This window comes from Lissotriton vulgaris, chromosome 5, assembly GCF_964263255.1.
Source record: "Lissotriton vulgaris chromosome 5, aLisVul1.2, whole genome shotgun sequence".
NCBI classification, from domain to species: Eukaryota; Metazoa; Chordata; class Amphibia; order Caudata; family Salamandridae; genus Lissotriton; species Lissotriton vulgaris.
Genome location: NC_141693.1, coordinates 1,240,663,952 through 1,240,677,575, shown reverse-complemented (window position 1 = coordinate 1,240,677,575; position 13,624 = coordinate 1,240,663,952). Strand labels below are relative to the sequence as shown.

The window sequence follows — 13,624 nt, the reverse complement described above, 5'->3', positions numbered from 1 at the left end:
ACGCCCACCTTCTCACATCTCACTGATGACTATGGAACCCCGAGAGAGGCAGATGAAGGTGGGTAAGCCTGTCAGCTGCTATTCCTCCGCCGCCATCCTGCGTGGGTATCCCCAGAGACAGGCTAGGGAAGGGAAGCAAGGTCTTCCCCTAGTGACATTAGGAAACAACTATTCCACTACTGTGAAGTCCTAGCAGTCAATTTCCGGATTTTCATCGGGTTGTTCATGTTACATGCTCTCTATGAGAGCCTAAGATAACAACAGAGCATTACCTTCTCAACCCAACAAAACCATAAAAATTCCTCTACAGGAATGTATATTGATAAGGCATGTATGCATTAAGAGTCCTCTTAGCAAAATATTATTTTCTAAAAACACATACTGGAGAACCGCAGTGATAATTAACTTGCCCTTTATGAGCCCACATGTACCTTCTGCCATCTTCCTGGATGACAGACTGGATTCCAAATTTCTCCAGCCTCAGAGTTCTAGGGGACGGAGGCGGGGATGTCTCACAGTGTATGGTGGCCTTATCTTCTCGGCTTTCATCCCGCGACACTGGTGACTGAATAAAGAGGATATAATGAGAAAACAAGGGGATGGCAGCTAAGTAATCTTCAAAGCAATGTGTCACAGTCATGTAATCCACACTCCCCAACAGGTTTGAAGCATAGCATCCATATGTACTTTCATGCATTCTTCTAATGTCTGGTCTAATATTACGAATCAAAGGCGACACAGAATGGTAAATTACAGTGTACATTAGAGTAGTACGCATTTTAATCTACATTTAAAAGCATGCATACAGAAGAGGAAGACATCTGGCCCGATGACTGGAGAGTATTAAAGACAGGAAGATGTAGTGTAAAATCTAAAGAAAAGATGTGAACTTACCAACACTTTCCGTCGATGCTTCCTTAAATCACTGGGCTAAATGAAAAAATTGAAAAACAATTACTTCAATATTTTATTTTTTCTGTTGGTGAAATAACAGAAACTGAAATTTGATACAGTCTGTGTTATAACGTATAAGCGTAGATAGATGTGTCAATTGCTGTTCAACATCATATTTTATCTGGCACTTGAGCGGTCCTTACTAGTTCAAATTTTAGGATGTTAGGCAAAATAATGCGGGTAGCCTAGTTCAGTTTGGTTGATGTGGTACATCTTGTTGCCAGGATGTTGCATGAATTGTCTTTGTACCTGGCATACAAGTGAAAACCACACAACTTGTAATAAATTCTGATAATAGTAAATATATATTGTTCAAATTCTACTCTTGCCTTTAAAGATAAAGGGCCTTTAAAGTTGGGCCCTCTACCCCGAGGCCGAGTCACATCAGTTCGACGGTCTTCTAGCCGTATTTCTGAAGTGATGCTCAAAAAACACATTGACTTTTGCTAGTAGTCGGTCCATTGAGTGGGGATCTCCTGGACAATAGTAGAGTTCCAAGTTTGTATTCTTAAGCATATGGAAAGCATCATACCTAATGCGACTAAGGAGAAATGAACGAATATGACACGCTAACTAACCAGGTTGGCATTGCCAGACCTGCGCCTGGTTCGCGCAAATAAAGGAGCTGCCGATAAAGATTCCACTAGCTGAAAATGTAGCCCAATTACATATATTTTGTATCAGGTGAACTGCTCCCACCTTCACTTTTATTCAATATCAAATTAAGTCTGAAACCTAATACTTTCTATTTGTATACCTGGTCTAATCCAGCCATTTTATTTAAAATATTTAAGAAATAGTACGCAATTGCAAACGTAAAGTGCAGGGGTAACATGCTATGGTTGATGACTGAAGCAACAGAGTCACTGGCAAGGAGAGGAAGACATTCCATTGAAAGCCTACATTCCGTGTGGGGAAACCTATTCCTCTAGGTGGGAGGCATCTTCCGTTGCCCAATAATAGACACTTAATACCTCTGGTCTCATAGCTGACTAGGAAGATATTTCAAACGCTCTTATTGGGCAAGTATGAAGTTTATTCAATGTTTTCACTTTAGTGGCATGTCACATTAGCTTTCCATAGTGAACCATTTTGTAAATTACAGACTTGTGTGTGCTATTTGTTAATATGCATTAGTCTGCATGTATTTGCTCAAGCTAGTCAGATGTAAATTTACTATGCAGCTAGAGGACCAAATTTCCCTGGGTTCTTTCTAAATAAGGTGCATGAATTTGATAAAGTTCCCATTAGTTTTGTACGGCCAGATGTCTTGAGGTTATGTGGTGGACGAAGCACAGACTTCCATTAGTGAGGAGATGAAAACAGGTGATGATACATAGTAATTAAAGAATACCATCCACATCACCATTTATAACTACCCTTTCTCAGAAACAAAAGAGCATGCTCAAGAATGCAAGGTCTATTATAACAACAATTGAAACAAAGCTAAACATGGAGGAAAACATGAATAGCAAATGGTCCCTGAGCATAAGGTGTGGTCAAATATCTATGGGAGGGTAAACAAATGGTACTTTCTCGCACAGTAGCACAATAAGAACACTGTTGTACGCTAAACCAATGAAATGCAGCGTTGTGATTGGTCTGAGTGCTGTGGTATGGAGCTCAGCCAGGGACTGGGAGTCTGGGCATGTTCTCCACTCACGCTTACTTGCTTTACGGGTTGTGGTCATAGCATAGGTAGTGTGTGCATGGCATAGTATAATGTGCTGTTGCAGCATAATATAGAATATGCTGTCTGCATCAGGGAATGTGATGTGAGCTGAGGAGGTGCATGGTCGGTCAGGCTGTGTGGTCTTGCAAAGGTTGAAGCACTCTAGAGCAGGGTGATGTGATCCAGTGTAGAGGCTGCAGTCTATTTCAATAGGTGCCACTGAGTACAGCAGACAGAAGCATAATGCCGGGCAGGTGGTGTTTTCCATTGAGGCAAGCCCAGGAGGTGCAGTGTAAACATCAAGGAGCATACTGTGAAGTGTAGTAAACAAGGTATTGTCTAGTGGTAAGGCTACTTGGTATCTATACTACTAATATAAAGGAAGAACTTTGAACCTTTGAGGCAGGTAAACTCGGGAACCACAGCGCCAATCCACACACCCGATACATTGTTGTAATCGTCAGGGTGTGCAGATGGACATAGGCTATATAAACTCAATAAATATACGTTATTTAAAAAATTTACCGGAAAAAAATAAGTAGTCCCTTGGAAGTAGCGCCAGCCGCGACGTGCATGCCCGACGTGAGGAGTGCGGGGAGGAGCCGCGTCCAGGAGCGCGAGGAGGAATGGCGGACATGGCGCGGGGAGGAGCGGTGAGGAGCGGCGGACAGGCGGTGAGGAGCGGCGGACAGGTGGTGAGGAGCGGCGGACAGGCGGTGAGGAGCGGTGAGCGGCTGATGAGGTAGGTTATTTATTTATTTATTTAGGAGCGGTGAGCGGCGGAAAAATGAAGTAAAAATGAAAATCGTGAGCAAGTGGAAGCAAACGGAGCATTACAAAAGTGAGCCAAACGGTGCATTACAGGAGGAAAAAGTTACTTGTGCAGGTTACAAAAGCGTACATCGTGAGCAAGAGGAAGCAAACGGAGCATTACAAAAGTGAGTCAAACGGTGCATTACAGGAGGAAAAAGTTACGTGTGCAGGTTACAAAAGCGTAGAAAGTAAACAGAGGTATAGGAGGAAAAAGTGACGTATGCAGGTAGCAAGAGGAAGCAAACGGAGCACTAAAAAAGTGAGCCAAACGGTGCATTACAGGAGGAAAAAGTTACGTGTGCAGGTTACAAAAGCGTAGAAAGTAAACATAGAGGTATAGGAGGAAAAAGTGACGTGTGCAGGTAGCAAGAGGAAGCAAATGGAGCATTAAAAAAGTGAGCCAAACGGTGCATTACAGGAGGAAAAAGTTACGTGTGCAGGTTACAAAAGCGTACAAAGTAAACAGAGGTATAATACTGCAATATATGGAGGAAGGTTCTGGGGGACCCACGGACAACGTCGGGCGGGCGGGGGCCCTGAAGCCTAATTGCTCCCGGACAACGTCGGGACGGGCTGCTAGTATGTACTAAAATCTCTTAGTCACGGGACACTCCACTTTACCTTTGACACGCCACTTTAGGGTCAATGCGGTTAAAGTGAGGCACACTTGGAAGCATGTAGGATCACAATACGCTGTGCAGCTGCCTGATCTGGCCTGCAGAATCAACCATTAAAATACACAATCGATGCTCGAAGGAAGACTGCGTGAACAGTGTGTCAGCATCAGATGCCTTCATGACTGGTCCGTGCAAGAGAGGCCCATTTACTCAACATAAGTTACTCTAATGTTCACCACATGCTTATTAGCTGGTGAGTATTTCCAGACTGATTTGCGTTTTGTTTACATGGAGCGTTTACTATACGAAACAAAATAAACTGAACCATGTCAGTATCATTCCCATCAAGTCAACTTTAAATCTACCTTTAGGTGCCTGTGGCTTTGAGGTAAGTAGTATTGTGTCTGCATTGTGTCCCACAGGCATTGCATGTGTTCTCCTTCGGTGATTTTACTTTCTTTTGCAGATTTCCATGATAGGTTTTAAGAATGACTCAGTCGAGAAGCTTTAGGAGAGAGAAAAAATGTGGTCAATTTGTCGACGCATGCAGACATCTGGACCTGGCCCCATGATAAGGTGAGGGAGTCAGCCAAACTATACTACATTATTCCCCGTAGTAGACTGCATGAGGAAGGAGACAAGGCATGAGGCTACCAGCAAGGTTTAATCAAAGGCAAGAAGGGAGAACATGGCAAGAGGAGATAATCGATGAAAGGGGGAAGGACGAGCTCCATTTATGGAGTGTTGTGACCTATGGAGAGAGCATGGAGAGCCCGGCCTCTGTTCGTCCTGCATCGAGGCTGGGTTCCTTGGAGGTATTCTTGAGCTGCTCTAGGATTGCTCCTTGTCCTGGTTGAGTTGTGCCCCAGTCACCTCAGATCTGCTCAAATACTGGAGTTCTATTAAACAGGCCAGTAGACTACTTCAAATAAAATGTATCTAAATGGTCAAAGGAGATTTACTATGTGAACAAAAGCATTCTTAAACGAATTCCACAAACGCACAGAACTTTCCTTTAACCTTCCTCTCAGAAAGTTGTGAAATCTTCCCCTAGTTTCGAATCCAAGGGGGAAAGACTTTTGTTGACAACTTCCTGTTTCTCGTTTTGGTTCTATATAGAGAATTTCGGAACTGCTTCTGCTTGAATTGCAACACTAAGTCCAAAAATCAACAGTTCCACGGCTCCACAGGAAATCCTGTACTCCTATTTTTCGTTTTCTCCAGTCCATCCTGAACCACCTTCCTGCCTACCTTCGTCAGTGATTGCCTTCCTTTATCCACGGTCCATCAGGTTAGAAAAGGGAGTTTTTTTTGCCCTATGTTTTTCACCACATTTTGGGATCCTTCTCGCATGATTTGTGTTCCTCCACATTCCAATATCATGTGGAGAAAACGTGGTTTCTGGAGGGCGTCATCCAAACCACGCCAAGGCCAGGTTGAAGAAAACCATACAACGCTCAGCCACTGGCATAGGGAGATAGATCTCTGTAGTAATCCATAAATGTCTGTGCTATCTCAGGCCTGACAACACAGGATGGAACCGGAGTCATTTGCACTGCTTGATAGCCCGAGGCTGAAGGTGGAGTTGAGTATGGACCTTGAGGAACAGATATATTACAAATAACTTGCAAATGCATAGTTGAAGGAACGAAATTGCCGGGTTCAAAAGTCTTTGCATGTGGTGAACTGTTTAAGCTCCTAGCAGTAGGCCAGCAACTACTCGCAAGGAAGGGCAGAAGCTTGTGCCTGATTACAGCAAACCATTGTAGTAGTTGTACCTAAAGCAAGGACTAGAGTCAAGGTGCTCCCCCTGCTGATCAATCTAGTTACTGATCAGTGAAACCAAAGCCGTAGGGAAGTGTTTGCAGACTGGGGCCCTGGGGAGGTTAAAAGCCTGATTCATTAATGAAAAACAAAGAGGGACCCTGAGAATTCTGAATATGTTTGGAGAAGGAAGCAGGGAAATAACACAATGAACAACAAACACGTCTACAAAACAATATCATATAATAAATTGCGATTCGTCCATGATATATAAACAGTTCTAAGACAGACCAAAGTTTTTTTTAAATGTTATTGATCCAAAATACAAAAATATATTAATTCAATCTTTTTTCTTTTTTTATATGAATATTCATTATACATTAGAATTAGTGCATTGATAAACAAAAATGTGCCTTTTCTGTTTATCAATCACTAGTTCTAAACATTGGATTAATTCAAACATAAGTATATAATATATAATTGTTAGTTTTCTGTGAATGTCTCTCTCTGCATTGTATGTTTAGTGTTCACTTGCTTTTGTATTGTCTCAGTTGCAATATGGTTTGTGATTTTTGTCAGTGGCACTATGTTACATTTTCTGTTGCGTATATAAGTGTTTAATAATACTGTTGTTGTGGGTACTCCCCAATGTAAAACATGAACATAGTCTAATGTATATGCCTGTTTTTCCTGTTTTCATGTATAATGAATATTCATATATAAAAGAAAAAATATGTTATTAATTATATCTGTCTTTGAACTGTTTATATATCATGGACTAATTGCAATTTATTATATTGTGAGGAGGAGACAGCGAGGGGAAGGACGCTTACCGAACCTGCTTCAAGGGGTGGGCCACCATCGCTGGTGCTGCCTCCGAGACACAGTCCATACTCCTCATCTGTTTCCACAGGAGCACGTCGACAGGCACAACCTGGAAGAACCGCCTACGCAAACCGGAACAGAAACCCAGGGACCAATAAGAGATCCCGGATTGGGAAAGGCGGGACGGAAAGTATTCGGACAGAAGAAGGAAGACGCCGAGGTGGTGTGGACGAGAGGAGCAGAGAAGACGCGGGACCCGAGAGCAGCAGAGAAGACACGGGACCCGAGAGCAGCAGAGAAGACGCGGGACCCCAGAGCAGCAGAGAAGACGCAGGACCCGAGAGAGAAGATGCGGGACCCGACCTACCGGAAACCAGAGCACCAGGGAACCCAGAAGAAGACGAAGAAAGCTGGTTCGAGGACTGGTGGTGTCCGGAGGATGCTGGGGAGCGGCCGTAACTCAGGAGAGTTACGGTGGAGCCGGTGAGTACTTACGGCTCGGGGTTGTTAGGAGGGGGGAAGGTAGAAGCGGGAGGGAGTACTAAGGGTAGGGAGGGTTCAATCAAATGCTATTGTACCTCCATATGCCACCCTACACTGAGAGCAAGTGACCTATCAGTTAAGAATTGCTCGCCTTTCCTTTTTCTTATATCCTCGGCACGTAAAATACCTCCTTATCCACTCCTTCTACCCTCGGTTTCTTTGGCTTTGAGCCTTTTTCTTTTGACATATACGGGCACCAACGAGCTCAATAGAACACCATGGTGTGGTGAAGGCAGACTTGACCCCAATAGCAACAGAACTGTTTTCTGATGGCTCCTTTGTTTTCTTTTTCTCCTCCTATGAGCCTCCGGGAAACCATCCCGGTCCAGAGGAACCAGAAAGCAAGACAACACCATTGCCCATATGAACCCCCTCCAGCTTTCAAGAGTCCTCAGAAGAAGACGACCACCAAGGATCCTCATTCCATCCATCTACCAAACCTCTTCTTATCAATATACCACTTTTTGTTAAACCCCTGATACAGCCTCCACACCTGTTTATCAAACCCGCACTCCCACAAGTGGTGTCAGAAGTGGGATTTGAAGGCGAAATGGAGGCTGCCCTAGCGAAGATGGCTGAAAACCAAGAACATTTGGGTAAAGTCATGGAACGATTTTTGACTGTAGTAGAGGAAGATCGAAGTAAGTTGCAACAGGTACTTACTGGACAAGGGCGGACCCATGGAGCAGCTATGGATAAACTCACCGAAGCCCTAGGTCAACAACGAGGCCCCACCACCTTGCCATCTGTAGTGCTGCAGCGATATGTAGCTGGGGAGGATCCAGATATTTTTTTCAGTAACTTTGAGCGAATGGCGACTGCAGCCTCATGGGCCGCCAACAAATGGGGCCAATATCTGGGACCTCTTCTATCTGGGGATTTGCAAGCAGCCTACCAGGCAGCCACCCTGCAAGAGGCGGTCCCATATGCAGAGATAAAAAAATGCATTTTGGAAAGATTAGGAATAGATGATGAGACATATAGATTAAAGCTAAGACAAATGAAAGAAGGACCCCAGGAAACTCCTCGCGCCTTATACTTCAGGGTGAAGGACATGGCGGATCGTTGGCTTAAACCGTCAACTACTGATAAGAATGGAATCATGGCTAAGATTTACCTTGAGCTATATTTTCCTTCTCTTCATCCACCCATCCAACGCTGGGTCTGACAGCAAGCTAACCTTACTTTAGAAACAGCAGTAGAAATAGCCAGTGCATATAACAGGGCACAAGATTTTCAAAAAGGAAGAGAAGAAGCTATGGGGGAAACAGGGGGACATGCGCCCCATCGACCATCCAGACCCCCATTAACCAAGAAACCCGAACCTCTGGCTCTAGTCCCCAGTTCCCCTTTGCCTAGTATCCTGTTTATTTGGCCTCCTACAACAGGACCACAGTGTTTCCAATGTGGAGGGATGGGGCATATAGCTAGGTTCTGTACACAAAGAGAGGAGTCCATGGAAAAAGGGATGGCCCGTAACTACTACTGTTCTCCCCCAGAAAGGAAACTACCTCCTTATAAATGTACCGTCTCCATGAATGGACAACCTGTTACCGCTTTACCTGACACAGGATGTCTGCACAGTGTAGTCAGACCCCAAGACCTTGGCAATAGAATAGGCCCCATAGAGGGAATGGTAGCTATCAAATGTGTACATGGTGACACCAAACCATACCCCACTGCCAGAGTACTCATACAACACCCTCAAGATTCAGGGACCTCTTTAACCGTGGGACTGATACCTCGTTTACCCGAACAAGCGATTCTAGGCAATGATTATGCCAAACTACCACAGTTGTTACAGGATTCCTCTTTGGTGGAAGACGAGTGGTTAGCATCAGCCCCTTTTTCCCCAAGATACAGACAGGGAGTGGCCATCATCTAAACCCAGGAAAAGCAGAAGACAAAGAAGGGCCGAAAAAGGGAGATACCCCCTTGTAATGCCCGTCACTCCAGTAGAGAACTCATGGGAGACAAACAGAAACTTCCACGCTGCGCAGCGAGAGGATCCTGTACTGCAGGAAGCCTGGAACAAGGCACTTGAGGAGGAAGACCCACAACATGTAGGTCCTTATTTTTTTACTAAGAATGGCTTATTGTATAGAAAAGGTAATCCTGACCAAAAGGCACAACTGTTAGTTCCAGAACCATTTCGAGAGAAAGTGTTGTACCTTGCTCATAGTCATCTTTTAGGAGGTCATTATGGAGCTGACAAAACAGAGAAAACTATCTTAGAAAAATTCTACTGGCCAGGCATATATCATCAAGTGAAAAGATATTGCAAGGAATGTCCAATTTGTCAACGGCATAGCCGTTATCAACCTCCGCGGGCGCCATTGCTTCCTCTTCCTATTATTGATGAACCTTTCTGTCGATTTGGCATGGATATAATCGGACCCTTGTTACCCTCCAGAAGCGGGTGTAGATATGTACTTGTCATAGTTGACTATGCTACCCGATTTCCGGAGGCGATACCACTTTGCCGACCAGACACAGCCAACATTGCCAAGGCTATGATCGGTGTTTTCTCTAGGATGGGTTTCCCAAAGGAAATCTTGACTGATCAAGGGACCCCCTTTGTCTCCAAAATGATGAAAGACATATGTATCCAGTTAGGGGTAAAACAAATTCGAACGGCTGCATATCACCCACAAACTGATGGTTTGGTTGAAAGATATAACGCCACTATTAAAGTAACCCTGAAGAAATTATTGGACATAGAAGCCCGGAGGTGGGAGGACATCCTTCCTTTGGCTCTATTCGCCATTAGATGTAAGGAACAGAAGAGTATGGGGTACTCACCTTTTGAGTTATTGTACGTACATAAGATTCGCACATTGCTCAATATGGCCCAGGAACAGTGGGAAATAGAACAAAATGACCCAAAACCTCTTCCTGCTTATGTCTCAAACCTAAAAAGGCATTTGAGGCAAATTAGAGACATTATCAGAAATAATCTAGAAAACGCACAGGCAGCCCCAAAGAAACAATATGACAAAGGCGCTAAACTTAGGTCTTTTCAAGTGGGAGACCTTGTGTTACTTATGATGGCATCCTCGGATCAAAAACTATTAGGGCAGTGGCAGGGACCCTATAAAGTATTACAACAAGTCACCCCGGTAACCAATCGCATAGAAGTAGACAGCAACAAAAAAACATCTCAAATCTATCATGTGAATTTGCTAAAGAAATGTAAAGAGCCTGTTCCAGTGTCAGTCCATAGTGTAGAACCACATGATCCGCTATTCTATCAGTGTATTGATCCTGAGTTGCCCTATTCTTTGAGGGAGAATTTGACCAAAGTGTTACAACCCCTAGACACTGTCTTTTCCACGACCCCAGGGAAAACCACTCTTATTGAACATTCCATTAAAACCCCACCAGGTAAGCGGGTTAGACTGAGACCATACTGCATTCCTGAATCTCGCCGTCTGACTATAAGGGAGGAAATACAAAAGATGTTACAGATGGATATTATAGAACCATCCAAAAGCGAATGGAACTCTCCCATTGTGCTTGTACCGAAGCCCGATGGGTCAGTGAGATTTTGTATTGACTTTAGGGAAGTAAACAAAATATCTGAGTTTGATACATATCCCCTTCCACGTGTGGATGAAATGGTAGAAAGAATAGGGCGAGCTAAGTATAATAGTACCCTGGATTTATGTAAAGGGTACTGGCAGATACCTCTAAGAAAAGAAGACAGGGAAAAAACGGCCTTCTCAACCCCGATGGTTTATACCAGTTTTAGATGTTACCTTTTGGCTTACATGGGGCGCCGGCAACATTTCAAAGAGCCATGAACATGATATTGAGACCTCATGATGCTTTCGCTGGGGCCTATATCGATGACATTGTGATCTATAGCGACAACTGGAACCAACATTTGTCGCATCTCTGTCAAGTCATTCACACAATTGGATCACATGGGTTGAAAATCAATCCTGCCAAGAGTCATTTGGCTGCTCAAACGGTTATGTATTTAGGATACCTATTAGGAGAAGGAGTCATAAGACCACAGACATCTAAATTATCGGCCATTTCACAGACACCTTTTCCAAAAACCAAAAAGGATTTAAGAGCCTTTCTGTGACTGTTAGGGTATTATAGAAGGTTTATCCCCAATTTTTCACAAATGGCAGCCCCCCTAACAGATCTACTTCAGAAAAACAGCAGAACAGAAGCGATATTGCAATCTCCTTCTACTGAAGTAAGGCACTCCTTTGATTCTCTAAAAAAATCCCTAACTTCTGAGTCTGTCCTGATCAGCCCTGACTATTCCAGACCTTTTATTTTGCAAACAGACGCCTCAGATCAAGGTCTAGGTGCAGTTTTGTCCCAAGACACCCCACAAGGAGAAAAAACAATTTTGTATATTAGCCGGAAGCTCTTCCCACGAGAGAGGAATTATGCTACAATTGAGAAAGAGGCCCTCACTATCAAGTGGGCTATAGAGACCTTGAGGTACTACCTGGAAGGAAGAGAATTCACCCTTTTCACCGATCACGCCCCGTTAGAATGGTTGGCAAGGGTCATAACGAAAGGGTACTGAGATGGTGTCTCTCCCTACAACCATATAGATTCCATACTAAACACAGAAAAGGACAAGAGCAAGGGAATGCTGATTATTTGTCTAGATATCCTCAGGATACAAACCCTAGAAGAAAGACAGCAAGGGAAAGGGGATGTGAGGAGGAGACAGCGAGGGGAAGGACGCTTACCGAACCTGCTTCAAGGGGTGGGCCACCATCGCGGGTGCTGCCTCAGAGACACAGTCCATACTCCTCTCATCTGTTTCCACAGGAGCACGTCGAGAGGCACAACCCGAAAGAACCGCGTACGCAAACCGGAACAGAAACCCATGGACCAGTAAGAGATCGGCGGATTGGGAAAGGCGGGCGGAAAGTATTCGGACATAAGAAGGAAGACGCCGAGGTGGTGTGGATGAGAGGAGCAGAGAAGACGCAGGACCCAAGAGCAGCAGAGAAGATGCGGGACCCGAGAGCAGCAGAGAATACGCGGGACCCGAGAGCAGCAGAGAAGACGCGGGACCCGAGAGAGAAGATGCGGGACCCGACCTACCGGAAACCAGAGCACCAGGGAACCCAGAAGAAGACGAAGAAAGCTGGTTTGAGGACTGGTGGTGTCCGGAAGATGCTGGGGAGCGGCCGTAACTCAGGAGAGTTACGGCGGAGCCAGTGAGTACTTACGGCTCAGGGTTGTTAGGAGGAGGGGAGGGTAGAAGCGGGAGGGAGTACTAAGGGTAGGGAGGGTTCAATCAAATGCTATTGTACGCCCATATGCCACCCTACACTGAGAGCAAGTGACCTATCAGTTAAGAATTGCGCATCTTTCCTTTTTCTTATATCCTCGGCACGTAAAATACTTCCTTATCCACTCCTTCTACCCTCGGTTTCTTTGGCTTTGGGCCTTTTTCTTTTGACATATTGACATATACGGGCACCAACGAGCTCAATAGAACGCCATGGTGTGGTGAAGGCAGACTGACCCCAATAGCAACAGAACCATTTTCTGACGGCTCCTTTGTTTTCTTTGTCTTCTCCTATGAGCCTCCGGGGAAACCATCCCGGTTCAGAGGAACCAGAAAGCAAGACAACACCATTGCCCATATCAACCCCCTCCAGCTCACAAGAGTCCTCAGAAGAAGACGAACACCAAGGATCCTCATTCCATCCATCTACCAAACCTCTTCTTATCAATAAACCACTTTTTGTTAAACCCCTGATACAGCCTCCACGCCTGTTTATCAAACCCGCACTCCCACATATATGATATTGTTTTGGAGAAGCTTTTGTTGTTGTTCATTAAAAGCTTGATGTACCCAGATCAGTTTGGCTTCATACCTCGCAGGTCAACAAGGCCGAAGGTATTGAGGCTGCATGGCTGCCTGGACCAAGTCAAAGGGATGGAGCAGGGCCAGTTCTAGGATTTTTAGGGCCCTGGGTGAAAGGGAATGTGCGAGTCCCCTCTAATTTGCACACGTGACATATTCAGGCCTCCAGAAGCTGCTTTGCTTAGACTTCTCCTGGGGCCACAGTTCCTCCTTTCAGCATCCTACAAGTACCTCTTTTACAGCCCATTTTCGGCTGAAGGTGTGAAAAATGCTTAGGGGCTGAGAGTTAAAACTGTGGGGTACTAAAGTGCTTACAATGGTCGTACCGCAGTGTCTCTGAATGGGAAACAGGCCTAATTACAGGACAACCTGGGAGGGCCTCTCCCCTCCCTCTCATGGGCCCAATTGCAAAGAGACGCCGTTTTTTTTTCAGTTGAATTGGCAGGAGTAAAAGAGGGCTGGTGGTGTGTTGAACTGCTGCGGGGCCACATGCTGGTGGCCTGAGTGCGAGGCCCTGGTCAGCTGCCCACACTGCCTATGCTTAGCGCCAGCCCTGGTATGACGGACCCACTGGGCAAGCTT

General features: G+C 45.0%; 1 protein-coding gene across 1 annotated transcript in view; it reads right to left on the bottom strand.

The window, feature by feature from the left end:
- PPFIA4 (PPFI scaffold protein A4) overlaps positions 1-13,624 on the bottom strand; it is a 2,319,747-nt gene that overhangs the window by 1,233,545 nt on the left and 1,072,578 nt on the right. The window contains exons 15-16 of the mRNA XM_086923084.1: positions 895-930; positions 432-565 (exon numbers count right to left, since the gene is read on the bottom strand). Coding sequence (XP_086779210.1) covers positions 432-565; positions 895-930 — 170 coding nt within the window. The remainder of the gene's footprint in view (positions 1-431; positions 566-894; positions 931-13,624) is intronic.